The sequence below is a fragment of the Oryctolagus cuniculus genome, chromosome 5, assembly GCF_964237555.1.
Source record: "Oryctolagus cuniculus chromosome 5, mOryCun1.1, whole genome shotgun sequence".
NCBI lineage: Eukaryota > Metazoa > Chordata > Mammalia > Lagomorpha > Leporidae > Oryctolagus > Oryctolagus cuniculus.
This window is the reverse complement of record NC_091436.1, coordinates 36,221,756-36,243,786: the sequence shown is the minus strand read 5'-3', so window position 1 is coordinate 36,243,786 and position 22,031 is coordinate 36,221,756. Positions and strand designations below refer to the sequence as shown.

The 22,031-nt window shown below is 44.5% G+C and overlaps 2 protein-coding genes and 3 non-coding genes across 6 annotated transcripts in view; 4 read left to right on the top strand and 1 right to left on the bottom strand.

The window, feature by feature from the left end:
- SLC18B1 (solute carrier family 18 member B1) overlaps nt 1–5,755 on the bottom strand; it is a 31,817-nt gene extending 26,062 nt beyond the window's left edge. Inside the window, exons 1-2 of one of the 2 annotated variants that reach the window (XM_008263536.4) lie at nt 5,519–5,755; nt 4,212–4,351 (exon numbers count right to left, since the gene is read on the bottom strand). In XM_008263536.4, the coding sequence (XP_008261758.2) occupies nt 4,212–4,351; nt 5,519–5,561 (183 nt within the window). In that variant the 5' untranslated portion in view covers nt 5,562–5,755. The remainder of the gene's footprint in view (nt 1–4,211; nt 4,352–5,518) is intronic. The other variant, XM_051854324.2, reaches the window with a different exon arrangement.
- Nucleotides 5,756–15,124: 9,369 nt separating this feature from the next.
- Nucleotides 15,125–17,627, top strand: RPS12 (ribosomal protein S12). The gene is made up of 6 exons (XM_002714829.5): nt 15,125–15,240; nt 15,344–15,394; nt 15,563–15,679; nt 16,598–16,700; nt 17,030–17,131; nt 17,539–17,627. The coding sequence occupies exons 2-6, from the start codon at nt 15,381–15,383 to the stop codon at nt 17,599–17,601; spliced, it is 399 nt and encodes a 132-aa protein (XP_002714875.1). The 5' UTR covers nt 15,125–15,240; nt 15,344–15,380; the 3' UTR covers nt 17,602–17,627.
- Nucleotides 15,905–15,976, top strand: LOC127493345 (small nucleolar RNA SNORD101). Its single transcript, XR_007923400.1, has one exon. It is a non-coding gene; the product is annotated as a small nucleolar RNA SNORD101 (small nucleolar RNA).
- LOC127493371 (small nucleolar RNA SNORD100) lies at nt 16,875–16,950 on the top strand. The gene has a single exon (XR_007923424.1). It is a non-coding gene; the product is annotated as a small nucleolar RNA SNORD100 (small nucleolar RNA).
- On the top strand, nt 17,282–17,410 carry LOC127493363 (small nucleolar RNA SNORA33). Its single transcript, XR_007923417.2, has one exon. It is a non-coding gene; the product is annotated as a small nucleolar RNA SNORA33 (small nucleolar RNA).
- Nucleotides 17,628–22,031: the final 4,404 nt, after the last annotated feature.

Here is a 22,031-nt window from a genome sequence, read left to right as displayed (position 1 = left end):
TCATAGTCACAGGATTGGAGGAAACAGCTGATTTAGACATACTTCCTTTTTGGTATCACACTTAGTTCTAGAATTTTACTCTGCTAAAAACAAAGAAAAAACACTTCCCAGTCAAAAATTCAAGACTAGGAAGTCCTCTGCGGGCTCACGGGTCATCTATGACCCATTCAGTCTGGTTCCTCGCTTCTTGCATTAATGCCAATTGCCTGACAGTGCTCCTTTCTGACGCCATCAATACAGAGGAAAGATGCTCCCCAGACATCCTGCCTTCTCCTCCGACACGTGCATGGTTTATCATCCACCAAGTGTAACTATTAATGCTCACAGACTTTGTTTTAACCGATGAGCTAAATTCACTACAGAGGATATAGTATTGATTCGAACCTCAAATGATTACTATTGTGATGGATAACTGAACATATATACAAGAACAGAAAGAAGCTGCAAAAATTTTTTTAAAACCTTAGAAATATAGCAGATTCTTACATCAAGCTCCAGCTGTAGCACTTTTAGGACTTAAAATTTGACTTTATTTATTGATTTATTTATTTACTTGAGAGGCAGAGTTACAGACAGAGAGAGGGAGAGACAGAGAGGTCTTCCATTCCGTGGTTCACTCCCCAAATGGACACAATTACCAGGTCTGGGCCAATCCAAAGCAAGCAGCCAGGAGCTTCTTCCAAGTCTCCCATGTGGGTGGAGGGGCCAAAGCATTTGGGCCATCTTCCATTGCTGTCCCAGGCCATCAGCAGGGAGCTGGATCGGAAGTGGAGCACTCAGGACTCAAACTGGTGCCCACATGGGATGCCAGTGCCACAGGCAGATGCTTAATCTACCATGCCACAGCGCTGGCCCCATGACTTTAATTTCTTTGATACAGAACAGGCAATTTAGCATACTATGAAGTGCAAGGCTGAACTACACGACTCTGTCCTCTCAGACAATTAGCAGTCACTTATTGGGCACCTTTTGGGTGTCTGGTATTGTACGAGCAGTGACTGTTCGTGGCCAGAAGAGTCCAGTTGAGATTCATTCTTCTGCCAGAGCTTCAGATTTTTGCAAATAACTTACCTCTTAATACAGAAATGTGTAAGCATGCACACACACTCTCTCTTACCCCTTTAAAATCCATTCTCTACAACAGCCTAATCACATTACTTTACTTTTTTCTAATTACAATTTTAAGAAAATTTTTCTCCATCCCTCCCCACATGAAGAAACCGTTATCATTCTGTCACCATCTTTTTCAAGGAAATTCTTTTCATGTATGACTATGCCTCTTGAAATCCACTCTACATTTCTTACAGTGTCAAACCACAGGAAACCAGATAGGTGAAGTCACTTGTAAGCTGACTTCAGGAAGGACCCCATTCTTCTAGGAAGGCCTAGAAATATGGTCCCAAAGTACCTAGTTGTCGGGGTGGAGGTGGAGAGTAGAAGGAATGGGCCCACAGCACTGTAGTAATTGTTGAGGCAGGATTTAAATCCATAATTTTCATGATCTTCAAAACTGTACATTCCCATCTCATGCTCTAATAACCACATGAATAGCGTATGATATAGCTAAAGGTTATGGTATAGAGAGACCACAACATTTCTACTACACAAAGGTCAGGTTCCTCAAAGAGAATGTATTATCAAAGAAGTCAATTCAGTCATAAGAAAAACATTCATTGGTGAAATTACATTATCCATTTGTTTTGCTTAGTAGATCTGCTAAGCATGTTGTTTTAGAACATTATGATGGTTACAGCAACTAATACTTATTGGACCCTCACTATGAGCCAGAATCTCCATTAGAGTTGCCTTAAATGGTATACGACCACAAGTAAATAAAGGATGTATAACAATGCTTCAAAAGGTTAGTGGAAAATCCCCATTACCTTTTAATTCCATTTTCCACGGACTTTTTGAGGCCCTCTCATGTTCTTAGCTGGCCCCATTCATAGACAAGGGCACAGAGTTGCAAATATTAAACCCTCACTGAGTAACTACATCCTACATTGAGTCCCACATTCATGTGCAAATGCAATGGTGACATAGCATATCCTAGAACCACATGCCATGGCAGCAACTGAATAATTTTGGGACTGTTTTATAACAGGAGAGCCAGAATAACTTCCAGTTCACATGTAATCCTTTGACAGAGGAGGTAGACCAGAAAAATGATGAATAGAAAGAGGAATCATGCACCAGAATTTAAAAAGAAGGGTCCAAAATAAAAGAAAGGTTTCTTTTTTCGTTTGCCCAATTAGCTCTCTCTAATAGGATATGAGGAAGGGTACAATTTTACCAATGCATTGTCAACCAGATACTTTAATAAGAATAAAAGAGCCCATTCTTTTGCTACAGCTTGTAACATTCGTTCTCCTGATTTTGTCTTCTTTCCTTCAGCTTTCCTCCCTAAAAGCAAAATCTGAAAAGCACACACCCACAGCCTGGCTTAAGCTGCACTTACTGAGTTCCAGCTAAGCTAGGAAATGCCCTTCTAACTGGTTGATCCCTCACAATTCTTCTAATTCCAAGGGCTCCCATTATTATTATTTTACAAAATTCAAATCTGGTCAGGCTACTCTGCTCAAACACCCCTGATATGACACATCCCAGTGAGTAAGTTCTGAGTGCGCATTCAAGCTCCAGGCTGCCTCACCCTACCCGCAATTCAGCCCACACCACGCTATCTGCTATTCCCCATGAACACTCCATTTACTTTGCTATATCTGCTATACACTTGCTATCACCTCTCTATCTCCTGTGAGTTTCCTTCTTCTGTTGACTCACTCAACCAGTGGCCAAATAAGCCATTCCTCTACAGGATACCCAAATAGTCTTAACCATTTGTTGTTGTTGCTCATATTTTTCCACTCCCAGCTAAGAGAGGGACAATTTCTTAACCTTTTTTCCTCCCTCCCACATTCAGGGTCTAGCACAACCCAGCGTGAGAACTTGTAAAACCTCTTATGAACAGAACTGAGTTAGGAACGACATAACTTTTGAGACTGTTTCTTCACATGCAACATGATTGACTTTCTCATCATCCTACCTACCTGAGGGAGCTGTGCAGGGACAAACCGGGGGGACACGCACTGAAAACTAAAAAGTGCTGTATGGGTAGCAAGCCATACTGTCCTCCAGCAGAGAATCCACTCACCCTCTTTTGTCACACACAGAAGGAAGGCTCAAATGTTTTCAAAGCTGTTAGAGGACTGAGAAGCTGCCAGTGCATTGTGAGCTGAGGCTTTGGCAAATAGCACAAAATAAAACACAAAGCCATATTGTCTCCCTTCATTCAGGCCAGTCCCATTCATCCCATACTAGATGAGTATCCCATTGACCTCCAGATGTCAGGTCTCTTGAGGGGTTACTCTCTTTGAGTCTGTCTGTGCCCTTATCTATAAACCCAGACACCACATAAAAGGCTACGATTAGAGGAACTAGCTGATATTACATAACTGAAATCCTCCTTTGTCAAAATATTGCAGCTAGAATCCATAACAAATTCAAGCCTGAAAAGAGAATTTAATGCACCAGGACTTCATAATTTCAAAATATTAATAAGCCAAAAATTCCAGGAGACAGAGTTACTTTGTTAACACAGTCCTTTTGTAACATTCAAATCTCAGTTTCCAGTGCACCTGTTTTTCAATTGTAGAAATCGGGTAAGAATGAATTAAACTACATGGTAAGCAAAGCAACTCTGAGTAGGTCAACTATAGTTAGGTGAATTACCTCCCAAGATGTTCTTTATTATTATTTTTTACTTTGTACTTTTATTTATTTGAAAGGCAGAGAGACAGAGATCTTCCATCCACTAGTTCACTCCCCAACTAACCACAACAGCCAGGGCAAGACCAGGCCAAAGCCAGGAGGCCAGACTTCAGTCTGAGTCTCCCATGTGGGTGGCAGGGATTCAAGTATTTGAGGTATCATCTGCTGCTTCCCAGGTTGCCCATTAGTAGGTACCTGGATGGGAGGGGAGGTAGGCATTCCAATAACCACTGTGTCAAATGCCTGCCCCACCTCCCCCTTCCCAAGACGTTCTATCTGGGATTTTTTCCCCCATATCAAATATTCTGAAAGAAATATTCTGTTGAAGTCCTATACATCATCTATACCACATGTAGACTCTTCCATTTCACATACTGTAAAGAGAAAGAATTCAAAAGGCTTCTTTAAAAATTGGAGTTTAAAAGGATATAAAAATGTCTTACCTCCTTGGGGAAAAAGGGTCCCAGGACAGAATAGCCCATCATGGAACCTAAGTTCATGGAAGCTGCAGATATCAGCACAAAAAGCTGTTCTCTTGAAAGCCGCCTGGGTGTCTCTGTGGCACCTCCTGCTGGGCCACCACCTTGAATGCAAACACAATGCAATCACAGGCCTGCCGCTGGGGCCACGGATCCAAGCGCACAAGTGCCAATGCTGCCATAAATGATGCACTTTGAAGACAACACCTGCTGAGCAAAGGGCTATTTTGCATACAACGCATTGGATCAAAGAGAACACAGCGCTGTCTGTCACTGTGATGATGAAAACGTGCCACTTCCATTTTTACATTAATCCCTCACAGAATTTTAATGCAGAGATCACCAAGCCATCTGATCTGTTTTACCTTCACCTTATGCCCGTTACTCTTGTCTGGAATGCGTTGAGGAAGGATGAGGTGGCACGCTGACCTCCAGAGGCTGTGATCTGAAGAATCACGCCCCCGGCTTCCCATGCTACACAGACTGTGTTTTAAGCACAATAATGTTTGCTGGGAGTGCATTAAGAACTCTGAGGAAGAACTGAAGTCAAATGAAGTCTAAGTAGGAGAGAACGAGTTAGACCACTCAACTGCTGAATTAACACTTAAAATGGTATGCTTCTGGGAAGGCAAGTCTCAAAAACCCATATAGCAATACTTTTTTTAAAGCACTAATTACCGGTCTCTTACATCAGTTCATTTAGTTTTCAATTTAAAGACACTAAGTAAATCACTCAGAGCTTCACAGATCCCAGCAAATCCATTAAACACTTTTAAATCAAAAGATTTTGGGGAAAATTTTAAAAATAACTATATTTGATTTGCTTTTTTTTTTTTTTGCCTTTGCAGTCCAGAAAAAGGCCAAGAAAAAAAAATCTGTGCAAGATGAGGAAGTGATTAGCATCTTTGTAAAACTTTTGAAATAGATGAGGAAGGGAAACGAGAGACAATTAAAACGAGAAGGGAGCAGCAGGTAGTGGGAAGGTAATGTCTCACGTTTGCATAATGGCACACTTATTTGATTACATTCTTAAACACACAGTACTCAAAAGCAGAGCGACTGGTTAGAAACGTCCCTTAGAGACTGCTCCACATCCAGTCCCCGAACTTTACCCCTTCCAGAAACAAAAGAAAGGCTGGCTCAAAACCCAGGGACCGGGCCCAGGCTCTGAGAACCTCTGGGAAGCAAACCAAGCTAAAGGCAACTGAATCGCTGAGAAAGGGCAGGCCCGAGGCACCGGGGGCGCGCCTGGCCACGCTGCTCTCCGTCACCTCCTGGTGGGCGAGGGCCCTCGGGATTCTCCGGCGCGTCCATGCGCGGCGTGGACTCCAGCGCCGCCACTCCGAGTTCCAAGCTCGCGCCTCGAACCCGGCCTAAAACAAGCAGACCGACGTGCGGCCACTGCTCAAGCAGACCCGGTCATCTCGGCTTCCCCAGCGGGCAGCGGCCGGCCCGGAGCTGCGCGAAGCTTTCAAGGTTCTGCAAGCCCTGGGAGGCGGGGCAGGGGCGGGGCGAGGCTGGTGGGGCGGGGCGAGGCGGGGAGGGGCGGGGCGGGGCGAGGTGCCCTAGGGTCTTTTTCTCCCCTACCAGCTTGTTCCATCACTTCAGTTGCTGCCAATCTTGCTGTCCTTTTTCATCCCCTATGAGAAGGGTGGGGTGGGGGAAAAAACAGACAAAAGTCAAGGCTATATTTCATATAGCTAGACCCACTTCTACTTTCAAACAAGTACAATTTATTCCTCCTAAGAGTAAGAAAGGAAGCTTAGTAGACAGCAGGAAAAGTAGGGAGCGCCATACCCGAAAGACACAGAAGTGAGTTCAAAAGTGGGGTTCATACCAAAGCTTTTCATGAGTCCTGGTATTTTTCACGGTAAGTGAGGTAGTGTTTGTGATCACCCAAGCCAGATTCTAGCAAGTTGGAAATTAATTAACTAACCGATGTTAATGAAAATGAACATTGAGGATTCCTGAGCTAGTGGCTGTGAGCGTGATGGCCAGGGGACACAGGACCGGGTTTCAGTGCAGGTTACTTACTAGCTATGGGTGACTTTGCATGACAGGGACAGTTTCTTCACCTGTCAGCTGGGGCTCTAATGCTTGCTTTGTGGGGTAGCTGTGAGCATGGGGGATAGGATATGTTAAGTCCTGGCATGTGGACGTATGGCTGCAACCTTACTCTCATGATCACAGATTTCTGGCACAGAACAGGTTTCACTATCTTCACTATCTTCACCTTACTATTTGGGAAGGGCTCAAGTATGGGGATTGATAAATTCTTGATTTGGGGCCAGAGCTAAGCACCATTGACCTAGCACCTTGTGTCAAGCATTGTGAATTTTTAAAGATGATTGAGCCTCAGCCAGCCTCTGCCCTGAGGGACCATATCTCCTTCTAGTCTAGATCCCGTGACACTACTGAATACTTCACTATAAAGCAATGAATAGTCCTGTAATAGAAACATATTGAAAGGATTGCTCACTTTGGCCACATGAGTCCTGCGTGACTTCCCGAGGAAGTGATGATATGGGGTGTACTAATTAAGTACAAATTCCTGGGTGGCCTGAGATGTGGGGAGATCTTTGAAGTCACTCTAAACGGAAGGCCCTAGCAAGGGTTCCTTAGAGTGGCCTTGCAGATGGGATCTAACCCCTGCCATCTGCTGCCATCTCTCTTAACCTGTGTTCTCCCTCCAATCTAACATGGATCTGCACAGCAGCATTTTCCTGAATTATTTTCTTTGATGATCACATTTCCTTTTTTGCTGTCTTTCAAGATTGCTCTTGATGGAGATGTTGAGTCACCCAAACTTATCCTCTTACTTACTGCTCTTTTTCTCTCCTATTTTTCTTCCCTTTCTCCTTTTCTCCATCTTATAAGGCATTTTTACAACTTCATCTTGCAGTCTTTCAACTAAAATTTTCATTTCTGTTGCTATTTCCCTCTATCTCCATTTCTTTTTTTTTTTAAGATGTTATTTATTTATTTGAGAGGTAGAGTTACAGAGAGAGGGAGAGACAGAGAGAAAGGTCTTCCCTCCACCAGTTCACTTCCCAAATGGCCACAATGGCCGGAGCTGAGCCAACCTGAAGCCAGGAGCTGGGAGCTTCTTCCAGGTCTCCCACACCAGTGCAGGGCCCAAGAATTTGGGTCATCATCCCACTGCTTTCCCAAGCCACAGCAGAGAAGTGGATTGGAAGAGGAGCAGCCAGGACTCAAACTGGCACCCTATGGGATACTGGTGATGCAGACAGAGGATTAACTTACTCTGCCACAGCACTGGCCCCTATCTCCATTTCTATTTCCCTCCTCCATCAGTAATCGTTCTTGCATGTTTAATGCAAATCTTTTTTGTTTGTATATGTTTTTACAAAAATATGTACTTTAAAAAAAGATTTATTTTTATTCCTTTGGAAAGCAGTGTTACTGGGAGAGGGGAGTTGGGAGAGAGAGAGATCTTCCATCTGCCAGTTCACTCCCCAAATGGCCACAACTGCAGATGCTGTGCCAGGCCAAAGCCAGGAGCCCAGAGCTTTCTCTGGGTCTCCTGCATGGGTGCAGGGGTCCAAGCACTTGGGCCATCCTCTGTGCTTTCCCAGGCTCATTAGCAAGGAGATGGATCAGAAGTGGAGCAGCACCGGAACAGGAACCTGCACCCACATGGGATGTTGGTGAGGCAGGCAGCAGCTTAACTTGCAACCCCACAACATTGGCTCCGAAATGTGTGTTCTTGTTTGGTATCACCTATTTTTACTTTACATAAGTGGAGTTGTTATATGGATTTTAATATTTTTTGCAGTAACATAATTTTTTTTTTTTTTGGACAGGCAGAGTTAGACAGTGAGACAGAGTGAAAGGTCTTCCTTCCGTTGGTTCACCCCCCAAATGGCTGCTGTGCGGATCCCAAGCCAGAAGCCAGATGCTTCCTCCTGGTCTCCCATGTGGGCGCAGGGCCCAAGCACTTGGGCCATCCTCCACTGCCTTCCCAGGCCACAGCAGAGAGCTGGACTGGAAGAGGAGCAACCGGGACAGAATCCGGCATCCCAACCGGGACTAGAATCCGGGGTGCCGGCACCACAGGCGGAGGATTAGCCTATTGAACTGCGGCACTGGCCCATAATCTTATTTTTTAATTCAATTTTTCACGAACTTTTTGAAGTCTTCTTATATCTATGCTGTATTCATATTCCTATCCTCCTCTCTGCTCCTAACTTCTGCCTCCCATCCTCCCTAGATGATCAGTGTTACAATATGCTATAATGTTAGTATGCTGTAGCTACAAATTACCACAAACTTTGTGGCTTTAACCAACATGACCCTGTGGGCCAGAAGTTCAACATCAGTTTCATTAGCCCAAAATCAAGGTGTCAGCGGAATCATGCTTCCTCTGGCAGCTCGAGGGGAGTGTGTTTCTTGGAGCTGCTGGAGGCTGTGGGCATTCTTGGTGCCAACCGCACTCTGATTTCTGCCTGTGTAGTCATTTTGTCTCCTCTCCTTTGAGTGTGCACTCTTCCTTTGCTACTCTCTCATAAGGATACTTTCACAACATTTACTGCCCATGTGGACAATCCAGTTTATTCACATCTGCATGGATCCTTTTCCGCCCCTCCAACCTATAGTAGGGTAACATATGCAAGTTCCAACAACTGGGATGAGAATATAATTTTGGGAGCCATTATTAGTCTACCACAATGATCTACTCATAGTTTTATATGTGCCTTTAGGTATAAGTATACATATGAACAATAGTTTCTTTAGAAAATAAAGTGGAATAATATGGTCTCTGTTCAAATGCCACCTCCTCAAAGAAAATCCTACTTATCCCCTTATCCAAAACACTGTCCCATGTCACTCTTTATCCCTTCATCTTTTAAAATTTTTCCTCCATGTGGCTGGTGCTGGTCTGTAGTGCCAGCATCCCCTGTGGGTTCAGGTTTGAGTCCTGGCTGCTCCACTTCCACTCCAGCTCCCTGCTAATGCACCTGGGAAAGCAGCAGAAGATGGCCCAAGTCTTTGGGCCCCTGCACCCACCTGGGAGACTCAGAAGAAGCTCCTGGCTCCTGGCTTCAGCCTCATATAACCCGGCCATTGCAGACATTTAGGGAAAGAACCAGAGGATAGAAGATCTTTTTCTATTTCTATCTCTATCTCTTCCTCTCTCTCTGTAACTCTTTCAAATAAAAAAAAAATTCTCTTAGCATTCATATCTTTCAGGACTCCCTTGCTGATAAAATAAGCAGAAAATGAGTATCAGGATTTATTAGGTAACAATCAGAATCATCAGGGGCTTAGACACATCTCCCAGAGGATAAGTGCCTACACCACACTACTGGAGTGGTCCAGTGCACATGCTAGGGCAAGGCAGCTAGATATACCCTGCAGCATGTGCTCCCAGCCTCACTAGAGCTAGGTATGACACTGTAGCTAGAACTTCATCCTTACTCCTCTGCAATTCTGTTGTCCTGACCAAAAGGGATTTTCTGTTGTGCTAACTTCTTTCACACACTCGCTTTCCTCATATAGGAAGACCTACTATGGGTGAAGTTACTAGTGAAAATTCTCCAACTCTTTTCTTTTCAAGAGAAATTTGCATTTTCCAGGTTTTTTTGCATTTCCATAGAAATGTCAGAATCAGGGCCCAGCATTGTGGCCTAGTGGGTAAATCTGCTGCCTATAATCCAGGCATCCCATATGGGCACTTGTTTGAGTCCCACTGCTCCATTTCCAAACTAGCTCCCTGCTAAAGGCCTGGAAAAAGCAATGGAAGATGGCTCAAGTGTTTGGATAACTGTTACTCACATGGAAGACGTGGAAGAAGCTCCTGGCTCCTTGCTTAAGCCTGGCCCAGCCCTGGCCATTGCATCCATTTGGGCAGTGAACCAGCAGATAGAAGATCTTTCTCTCTGTTGCTCCCACTTTCTGTAACTCTGATTTTCAAAATAAATAAATCTTTCAAAAAACAAAACAACAACAAAATACTGGTGGAGTTTTTATTGCCCCCCCCTCCAAGTTTGGAGAGAATCAATATCTAATCACTATTCAGTCTTCTAATCCATGTATGTGGTATATCTCTCCATTTTTGTGATATTTCATTTCTTCTAGAAATGTTTTGCAGTTTTAATTGTAGAGTATTACATGCCTTGTGTTAAATTTATCCCTAAATATCTTCAATTTTATTTATTTTTAAAAGACTTATTTATGTATTGAAAGTCAAAGTTAGAGAGGGAGTGAGGGAGAAAGCGGGTTGGAAAGAAATCTTCACCACTGGTTCACTTCCCAGATGGCCGAATGGCCAGTGAAGCTAGGAGCCAGGAACTTCATCTGTGTCTCCTATGTGTGTGTCAGGGGCCCAAACACTTGGGCCATTTTCTGCTGCTTTTCTCAGGCCATTAGCAGGAGCTGGATCAGAAGTGGAGCAACCTGGACTCCCCACATGGAATGCTGGCATTGAGGTGGCAGCTTTTCCTGCTATGGTATAACACCGGCCCCTAAATATCTTTCAAAAGATAGAAAAATGAATTGTTTACAAACAATCAAAACTGAATTGTTTACACTTAAATTTCTGTCTTTTCTAGATGAATCTGATTAGGATTAGTGCTATTTTATGCTTAGTTGTCTGATAGAACTCAGTGAAACTACCTGGATCTGAATGTTTATTTCTAGGCATGTCATTGCTAGAAAATTATTTGTTTACTAAGTGTACTGGTATTAAGATTTTCTCTTTTTTTTTTTTCCTATGCCAGATCTGCTAGGTTGTATGTTTTTAAGAAATTTCTCATTTCATCTAAATTGACAAATCTACTGGCACAGATTTTTCATGGTATTTTCTTAACTTTTAATGTCTATTGAATAATCTATTGTGATTCTTGCCATTTGTATTCTCTTCTCTCTTCCTTAATCAAATAAACAACGGACTGTGCTCCACTTCCCAGATTCATGTTCAAAACCTCACCCAGGGTACCTGTGTTGTAATACAGCAGGTTAAGCTGCCACCTGCAACACCAGCATCCAACACAGGCACTGATTCATGTCCTGGTTGCTCCATTTTATTATTCTTTTTTAAAGATTTATTTTATTTATTTGAAAGGCAGGTTTGAGAGAGGGACAGAGGGATAGAGAGGTCTTCCATCTGCTGGTTCACTCCCTAAATGGCCACAATGGCAAGATCAAAGCCAGGAGCTTCTTCAGGGCCTCCCACATGGGTACAGAGGCCCAAGGACTTGGGCCATCTTCCGTTGCTTTCTCAGGTGTATTAGTAGGGAGCAGGATCAGAAGGTGAGGATCTAGGCCTCGAATGGGCACCCATATGGGATGCCAGCACTGCAGGCAGCGGCTTTACCGCTACGCCACAGTGCTGGCCCCAACCTTTTCTCTTGAGTATGAGTCATTTTTTTCTGTTTCCTAATATTTATAATAACTTTGGACTTTATCAGACATTAATGTCTGGATTTTGTTATATTCTTCCAAAGACTATTTATTTTTTCTTTTAAATTTAGCAGAAAGTCAACCTGCCTTGACTCAAACTTGTAATTTGTTTCTCCAGTGATGGAAACAGAAGCAGCTGAAATGTCCATACATTTTGCTTAGCCTAACATCTCTTGCTTGGGGCCAACCCCATGCATGTGTAACGGAGGGGTCAACCATAGATTTTGGCAGAGATAATGCACAAAATTCTGGCTGTCTCTTTCCTGTATTCTCCTCCTATCCATTTACAGCACCACGGTTGCTCTAAACTCAGTCCTCTGGTTTTCAAGGCAGTAAAATTGAAGAACTCTGCTATTTGCTCCACATGGTGTGGACTTGTTGCTACTCTGATGCTAAAACCCTTAAACATGAGAAATACCCAGTGCCATTCCTTCTTTCTAATGTTGCTTCCCTGCTTCTACCCCACGGCTCTGTATGCTTATGGTCATTCTCCAGTGTCTTCAGGTAATTTTTTATACCATTTTCAGAGGTACATTTCTTATCTGCAAGTCTTGCAGAACTTCCTAGTAATCAGTGTTTGTTGCATTTCATTAAACTAATCATATGTAATAGCCTGGGGGGACAGCCTTAAGATAGTTTGATAGTATTTCATTAAGATATTTTTGTTGAGTTTCCATAACCAAGAACACTGGAATCATCCTCTTCCTACCGTTCTCTAGTCTGCTCAGCAAACCCTTGTATTGCCTGAGCCATTGATACCTTTCTAATAAATTCATTTTCATTGTTTATGTTGGCCATAGGTCATGCTATTGCACACAAAGAACCAGAACTTGTACAGTACACATTGTAGAAAATATACTCTCTGGGGCTGGAGCTGTGGCGCAGCAGGTTAAGCTGCCATCTGCAGTGCCGGCATTCTAGCTCCAGCTGCTCTGCTTCCAATCCAGCTCTCTGCTTATGGCCTGGGAAAGCACTGGGAGATGGCTCAAGTGCTTGGGCCACTGCACCCATGTGGGAGACCTGGAAGAAGTTCCTGGCTGCTGGCTTTTATCTGGCCCAGCCCTGACTGTTGTAGCTATTTGGGGAGTGAACTAGTGGTTGGAAGATCTCTCTTGCCTTCTTTGGATCTCTGCCTTTCAAATAAATAAATCTTAAAAAAAAATTTTTAACACAAAACCTGTCACCTAAAAATGCTAGATAGTTACTCATCATCATTGTTCCCAAAGCAGACTTTAGAATTCATTTATTTTTCATGTTTTTGATTCATATTTGCATATAAATGTTCTAGTCTTCTGATTTAAGAGTGATTAGCCTCTGGCCTCTATTTAGTATTGTCTTCCATCTTTGCTAAACATAGAACCGAGAGGATTTGATCTTAACCACAGTGAACAAGGAGAAGCTGTATGAAAGAGTTCTTATTTCCCCACTGTGCCCAAAGTTTATTTTTAGGGTTAGAATTGATTATACAACTCCAACTCCAAATCATGTACCAGCAGTATTAGGAGGAGGGTTTCTGGCTGACAGGAAAGGCGTTTATCAAGGTGAAGTACGAAGGCAGACGTCCATGATGTTTGAGTATGTGAACAGAACAGATGACAAGCTCTTGGATGCCAGAAACCAAGTCTGAGTTGGTTGGTATGTGGGGAAAACAGCACTAAAACAACTAAATTAAAAGGCACTCAGTCATTTCCCTCCAAATCAGTATGTTGTTTGGCAATTATTATTTCTTCTGTTTATGTCTCCGATGTCAGAAAATCCTTGCTTCTTCCTTAATACTGTTTTGGAAGGAAAGCTTCTAATATGCTTAGCATATTAAATTTAGATGAGAAGCATGCTGAAATACTATTTATCACATTCTTTCTTGAATACACAATTGCTTTAAGGTAACATCCAGGAAAACAAAGGAGGCATCCTTCTTTGCCTCCACTACTCTTTTTTTTTTTTTTTTTTTTTTTTTTTTTTTTTTTTTTTGCTCCAGGTAGAATGCTCTCCCGTCCTGGGCTCCCACTCACATCTGTCTGGAATCCCTAGTTTTGATAACCCCTTTCAAATACAGTCCCAAGGCTAAGGTCTGTCTGGCTACCTTGCCACATCCTCCTCACTCCCACTCCTCATGCCCCTTTGTACTTCCCTGTGACCCTTAGCTATTCTAAGCATGGGGACAAATCCTAATCTCAACACAAAATTTCAGAGACAAGAATATCCGCTGCCTCCTTCCTCTTCACATTAAAAAAAAAATCTTATTAAACATTTGCTTGAGAGAAGCAGGTTCAACACTCTAAAAATGAAACAGCGCATCTGAAAAGCCAGTTTACTAAAATCCCAGCATGGACATGCCGATGAACATCCCCATCACCTCGCCCATTTTTGTTTTCCTTCACAGCACGCATGGGCCTGACACTACCTGCTCACCACATCCACAGTACTGACATACAGCAAGCACCTAATAACTGCTGACTCCCTGGAGATTCCTCAGGCGAGCGCGCTAAAGGAAAACGGTAACACTGACTACATTCAGCTGTTTCTCCTTTGGGGTCTGGAAGTGAGGGTGGGGGCAGCCAGCCCCTGAAAGTGAACGTTTCTTCTGAAGGAAAAGAAAAAAAGCTTTGAGATGGTCGAATTCTAGCCCTGACTCCGTCACGCCCTAAGTGGAATTAGGCCGGGTTCTTCAAAGACGCGCTTTTTTTCATTCCTACAGAGCCAGATGCTGTCAGGCACTGCAGCTTCTAAAACGCACGAAACGAATCGAGATTTACGGCCTCACTGAATCCCAGGCACAATCTAGTGCTCAAAACGAAACGAAGCAAAAGAACGACTTCTTTTAGAACCGACTCTCGCACTAAACTCAGAACCGGAACTGTCCCCCGGGCTGGCGGGTCCACTTTAGCAGCGAAAACGCGCTGCCTATAGCGTCATGGAAAAAGACGAGGACCACCCCCAGAACGAGGCAGTCACAGGGGGTGACTTAGAAGCGAAGGGACTCGTTTGCTCGCCGGAACGCTGAGTTTAACACAGACGACAAGAAATCAGTGTGATGTGGAAAGGGTTAAAACCGGGATTCTCATTATGTTCTTGGAATTGTATCTACAAGTCACATTGAACCTGGTAAAAACGAGTTAGAAAGTAAAATACAAGAACTATCAAAAAAAAAAAAGTTACACCAGGAAAAAAAAAAATCTGAGCTCTAAGGGCGCCGGCGTCTCCAACAATCCCGCAATTAGTGCGGAGAAACGTGTTTGGCTCCTCTCGCGCCCTGTACAACGAGCTTGCTGGGCCTCCGCAGGCCACGCCCCTGGCAGAGAGGACCGACGCGAGGCTGCCCGCGTCGTGCCTGCAGCGCGCGCCAATAACTGGCCCGGCAGAGGCAGAAGACGCACAGTCCTCTTTCCGGAAGACCGCCTGAACCCGGAAACAGAGGCACTCGGGGCCCGGCACGGCCACAGCCACCTCTTTCGTGGGAGGGAATGCACATGCGCACAGGGGTCCTTAACAAACCCTTAAATACCGTCATGCGGACGCGTGCGGCCTCTTTCCCTGCCGCCGCCGAGACGCGCGGAGGCGGAGGCCCGGGGTGAGTGTGGAGCGCGAGTCGTGTGGCTGTGGCGGAAAGCGGCTGTGGCTGATTATGGGTTCCTGATTCTAAACCGAGTTAAGCAGTTGTGTTTTCCTTGCAGTGCGTTCAAGATTCGGCTTCACCCGTAACCCACCGCCATGGCCGAGGAAGGGTGAGTCCGGGGGCCTGGGAGTTGGGGTTCACGTAGGCCGCGCGGGTCGGGAGCCGGCTACGTGGGGCTGGGTCTGCCTGGGCGCCAGGGCGCTCTTGCGGAGCTTCGCTGGTGTGTCTACCGGGGTACATGGGAAGATTTCGTGACCTTGCTGTCCTGTGTTTTTAGCATTGCTGCTGGAGGTGTAATGGACGTTAACACTGCTCTACAAGAGGTGCTGAAGACCGCCCTCATCCATGATGGCCTAGCACGTGGAATCCGTGAAGCTGCCAAAGCCTTAGACAAGTACGTGTATCAGTCTCAATACTGTGGGTTGTTGCAGCCGGAACAAAACTGCAGCCAAGGGAAGAAAGCGTGAAGTTAGCACAAAAGTTGTGAATGGCATCCGTCCTACAAGAGACCTAGGAAAAGGTATCAGAACTCAGATCTTGTATAGCCCACCGAGAACACGTGGCTTGCTGTGTGTAGTGGGGGTGAGCGTCGGGTTCTAAAGCGGAGCAGAACTACAGTGTTTGAATGATGACTGAAATTGTCGGATACCCCTTCACTCCTTCCTGAGTGACACACTGCAGTCTGACAAACCTGTAGGTTACCGGGAATCGTGGGGAGGCTCAGCAGAGCCGGCATGAAACTACCGGAGCGTTGAGCTCCTGTTTGTTGAAAAAGTACCTGGGTTTGTACTTTTGTGCCTACAACTGATAATTAGGTGGAATCTGGAATGGTTAAGTAATCATTCTAGTTCTGATATTTATTGGGCTGGTTAGGTTGGCAATAGAACAATATTCTTGAGTTTAATTTCAATGAACATAAGATCTTTACACAGTAAAGGATTTGTCATTTAGTAAGAGCTGAGCACATAGTAAACACCTGCTGGGATGCAGTTTGGATTTGAATCGTCTGCAGGTACATGACAGCCGTGCTCACAAAAAAATAACAAAACTGTCTTGGTTTTGTTTGACCACAAATACATGGCATACCTGTGTACGAACCTGATATTTTTGGGGTGAGATTTGCTGAAGATTGTCAAGGATTTTTATAAGCAAATTGACTGGGTTGGTTAACAGGTGTGTCAGATTTATAATGGGTTCTGTAGTGGGTCTACTGCAGAATTATTACTGAGTGTAGGGAGTGCAAAGATAAACCTTTGAAAGTACAGGAGTATTTGCTGTAGGCCTGAATTTGATGTATTTTTTTCCATTTCAGGCGCCAAGCCCATCTTTGTGTGCTTGCATCTAACTGCGATGAGCCTATGTATGTCAAGCTGGTGGAGGCCCTGTGTGCTGAGCACCAAATCAACCTCATTAAGGTAAGTTACTGGTCTGATCAAGATGCCTGCCTGAAAATTGGGCTCCTTTTTGCAGGTGTAAATACAGGGACCTGATGTGGGCTGTGGGGAAGCTCATTGTAGGAGCATTTACACCTGCAGAAAGAAGTGCTGATTTTGGTGTTGGATATGGAACAAAGATTGAGTGCTAATGGTGCTGTGAATGATGACAACTGGCTCCCTCTACTGAGCTGCCTTGAGGAAACTGCCATGTCACCCTACTGACTACAGCCATCTCTCTGCTTCCGTTTTTTTGTCGGTGGCTTAATGTCTGCTAATAGTGATTTTTCTTTTCTAAATCCCCCCAATAGGTTGATGACAACAAGAAACTTGGAGAATGGGTAGGCCTCTGTAAAATTGACCGAGAAGGGAAACCCCGCAAAGTGGTTGGTTGCAGTTGCGTAGTGGTTAAGGTAAGTCAGTTTTTATCTTGGGGGTGAAGATTGTGTCGACCATATATAACCTTATATTCAAATAAGATTGAGAGCCATGTGAAGGAAAAAATGGCTGTCAATGGCTTGGAAAACTTGGGATTTTAGAAATGAAATGGAAGCTTAATTTAGAAGCCAGCCAATGAATCTGCTTACCTGTTGTGTTTCTGCAGAAATCTAGAAAAAGCTGGCAATAGTAGTGCCATGTTACGAGCCTTAAAGACATTGAAGTCTTTCAGGTCCCTGAAAATGGCTACAACAAACTTTTGTGATAAGAAAGAAGCATTTTTAAGGCATGGTTAATTAAAGGTTCATAATAATTAGTTGCTAAGGACCTCAAATGAGATTTTTTTTGTAAATGTTAATAAGAAATTATTTTTTTTTTCAAGGACTACGGCAAAGAATCTCAGGCCAAGGATGTCATCGAAGAATACTTCAAATGCAAGAAATGAACAAATAAAAATTTGGTTCATATTTATTCTCTTGTCTGACATTTTGTTTGGTAAGATGAGTGAAAAACAAGCAGTCTACAAACGTTGACTTGGAAGCATGCTCTAAAGCAGCTTCCAGTTTGACTTCCTGGTTTCTAGGTGAAAGCCTATTAAGCCAATCACTGATACGTGTGTTCCTTGGTGAAGCAGATGGGCTTGCCACAGGTTAATGGTGGCAACCAGGGGAAAATTGAAGCCAAGAGCAGCTTCTGGGTCTCCCACCCGGGTGCAGGGCCCAAGTCTTTGGGCCCTTCTCTGTCTTCCCGGGTTTATAGGGAGTTGGGTCTGAAGTGGAACAGCTAGGACTTAAGTCTAAACTGGTGCTCATATTGGATGCCAGTGTTACAGGCTGGAGCTTTAACCGGCTGTGCTATAGAGCTGGCCCTGGTGACATAATTTGATTTAATCTCAACCTTAAGCTTCTGGTACAATTTTGTTGGAAACGTTGCCATTTTTATATTAAGATTATAGAAAGTCTATATTGTGCCACTGATAGTCATTGACCTTTCAGTGGCTTCAGTCCATGACCCCTGGTGTATTTGTTTTGGAAGTAAGTATTTTGTGTCCCCGCTCTACCTCAGCCTCATTCTTAGCAGTCTTCTGTTCTCTGCTCACCCTTTCAGTTGTAATTTCGAGTTCAGACTGGAACATTTCTACTTTAATAGCTTCCTGTGATTCCTGTGTTCTGACCCAGCTGTGAACAGTAAATGAAATCTGTTCCTGTCTCCATGACTGCTTTTCTGTTTCATTTCTTTTAAAGTATCACCTTAAAAACATGTTTTTCATTAGAGGAAAGCTGTAGAACATCTGGTATGTACCAGATTGCACCAAATGTTTTCGGTCCATTATTGCTTAACCAGTTTCCTAAGGCAGAGGTTTCTTAACCTGCCTCTACTTTGTTTTCCAGACATCTTATCAAGGTTATTTTCATGCTGAGTGCACCAACTAAATTCTGATGAAAGTGATCACGCTCCTTTCTTCATCTTGGTTCATTTTGGGTCTTACAACATGAACTGCTCCAGATGTAACTTTAACCTTTGGAGGTGTGGTTTCTGTATGCTCATGGACAGTGAGATGAGGCATGTTTACACTGCTTGTAAGAAATCTCAAGGAGGGGGAGGTTGGTGCTTTGGAGCATCCAGCACCAGTGTTGGTTTGAGTCCCTGCTGCTCTAGCTCCCTCTTAATCCATCTAGGAGAGCAATGGAGAATGGCCCAATTCTTTGGGCCCCTGCACCCAGGTGGGAGACCTTGGCTCCTGGCTTCAGATCAGCTCAGCTCACTATAGTGGCCATGTGGGGAGTGAAGCAGCAGATGGAAGACCTCTGTGTCTTTACCTCTCTAAAACTAACTTTCAAATCTTAAGAAAAAGGGTCCTGTGTGGTACAGCTGCCACTTGGGACCCTTTTGTTGATGTGGGTTCTGGTGCTGGGCTACTCAATGAACCTACTCCCGGCTAATGCTCCTGGGAAGCAGCAGATGATGGCTCAGGTATTTTGAGTCCCTGCCACCCAAGTGGGAAACATGGAATTCCCGGCCCCTGGCTTTGGTTTGGCTGAGTCCTGACTGTTGGAGGTATTTGGGGAGTGGGCCAGCACCCCTCCCCCACCCACCCTTTAAAATTCTATACCACTGGGCCAGATAACTCTCCTCCATTTTTATACTTTTGATTTAGTTTTTATTAAAATTTTATTATTTCTGATAAGTCAATTTAAGTTTTAAGAACAGCAGGGCTGATGGTATGGCATAGCAGGCAAAGCTACCACCTGCATCCCATATAGGCACAAGTTTGTGTCCTGGCTGTTCCACTTCTCATCCAGCTCTGTGCTAATGGCCTGGAAAAAACAGTGGAAATGAGTTGAAGTGTTTGGGCCCCTGCACCAGCATGGGAGACAGGGATGAAGCTCTTGACTTCTATCAGAACATTGTGCTCATCTAGTTAATGACCCAGTGGATGAAAGATCTCTATCAAAATAAATTAAAAAAAAAATGGGCCTGTCACTTCAACTGGGTTGCTGAGGCAGTGGAAGCATATAGGCAGAGGTGTTACCTAGAAAAGTGTGGAAACAATTGTTTTCGATCCAGCATTGGGCCCAAGGAATGTGTTGAGGGATCTTCCAGCCAGGCTTATTCACATGCCAGAACATTACTTACTGCAGTAAATTCCAACAACATCCACAGGTGGCATGGTGGGCTCTCTGCTCCCCTGGGGTACGCGTTGGGAGAAGCCCTGCTCATCATTGGCAGCAGGTGGTATAATGAGCCGAAGGGTTGTTGAGGTAAAAATCGGAAAACCAAGGGTGACCAGGTATTTAGGGTTTGGAGAGCATAAAGATTGATCTGAGTTTTAACAGACACTATGACAGGTTATCAATGCACAAAAGAACCGCAAGTCCTAGTTCTAGTCCCAGCTGCTCCACTTCTGTTCCAGCTCCATGGTAATGCACCTGGGAAAGGATTGCAAAATGGTCCAAGTTCTTGGGGTCCCTGCATCCACGTGGGAGACCGGGAAATTCCTGGCTCATGGGTTATGTCTGGCCTGGCTCCAGGCATTGTGGCTATTTGGGAAGGACAAAGTGGATGGAAGAACTCTCCTGGTCTCTTACTCTGCTTCTGCCTCTCTAACTGCCTTTCAAATGAATAAAATTTTTTTTTAAAGAATTTATTATTTGAAAGGGTTACATAGAGAAGAGAGAGAGAGGTCTTCCATCTGCTGGTTCACTCCCCAATGGCCGCAACAACCGGAGCTGTGCCGATTCGAAGCCAGGAGCTTTCTCCGGGTCTCCCACGTGGGCGCAGGGCCCCAAGGACCTGGGCCATAGCAGAGAGCTGGATCGGGAGTGGAGCAGTTGGGTCTCCCATATGGGATGCCGGCACTGCAGGCGGCAGCTTAGCCCTCTATGCCACAGTGCTGGCCCCAATGAATAAATCTTAACATTTCAAAAACAGGTGAAATGTTAAGTGAGATGGTACAGCCAGCTTTTTTTTTTCCCCCTTAAAACTTGTGGTGCCTAATCTTGGTCTACTGTTAGAAATAGCATTACAATCTGGTTGTTGCTTGGCAATACCTAACTTCTAAGGATTCCTTACCTACATTGATGATGTGGTTTTCTGAGTTCTTCCTTACTTTGCCTGAAATATCCCTTAAGAATGTCTCTTTTGCTCCTTGTTCGGTGGCTATCTTCAGTGCACTCGTAATTTGGTTTTCAGTCCCTTAGCTTTGGAAAGGAAATGTGCCAAAGAGCAGAGCTATGGAAGTATTTAACTTACCTGTTAACTTGGATGGCAGAGAGACACAGAGAGAATGAGAGAATGCTCTTATTATTAATTCTTGCAATAGCTACACCAAACTCAGGAGCTTGGAATTCAATCTGGGTCTCCCACATGGGTGACAGGGATGCAAGTACTTGAGCCATCACCTGCCTCCCAGGGTGCACATCAGTAGGAAGCTGGATCAGCAGCTGAGCTGAGACTGTCATGGAAAGTGGGTGTGCCATGCAGCAGCTTAACCACTTCTCCAAATGCCAGCCCCGAGAAGTGTTTTTATAGTATTTTCTAGTCTCAATTTTATGTGAACCAAGCAAAGAGTTATAAAACATGCAAAAATTTTAAAATACACGTTTTGTGAATCAAGTGAATTAGTAAAATTGCACTTGTATGAAAACGACAAGGCTTAAAAAGACTATTCAAGACGTGCACTGGATGGGGCTGGAGATGTCAGCACTGACTGCATTGGAGCAGTCTAGCTGCGCAGGGAATGCGTGGACAGCGCCACTGTCTGGCTCTGAACCCAAGGCATGTACAGGTTGTGCGGTGTAACCCAGAGCTGGGTGTTAACTCTGCTTTGTGCTTCAGTTTTCCCGTTTTGTATGGGTGGGGCCTGTGGGTATATTCAAGCCTGCCCCACTTTGTGCGTGGGTCTCTGAGTTAAATTCAGCCAGGTGACCTGCGGTTAACCATGGCGCCTTTGCCTGACCCTGTGATCTTGCACAATGGAGCTCACAGCTGGAATCTTTGCTTCCTTTCTGGTGCTTGAGAAGTGAATGAGATGCTGTAGGGAAAAACAAAACTGACTTCATGCATGGGAAACTGGAAGATGAGAGTAAAAGGCTATGGCATTGGCTGGCACCGTGGCTCACTTGGCTAATCCTCCGCCTGTGGCGCCGGCACCCCAGGTTCTAGTCCCGGTTGTTCCTCTTCCAATCCAGCTCTCTGCTGTGGCCTGGGAAGGCAGTGGAGGATGGCCCAAGTGCTTGGGCCCTGCACCCGCATGGGAGACCAGGAGGAAGCACCTGGCTCCTGGCTTTGGATTGGAGCAGTTCGCCGACCGTAGCGGCCATTTGGGGGATGAACCAATGGAAAGGAAGACTTTCTCTCTCTCTCTCTCTCTCT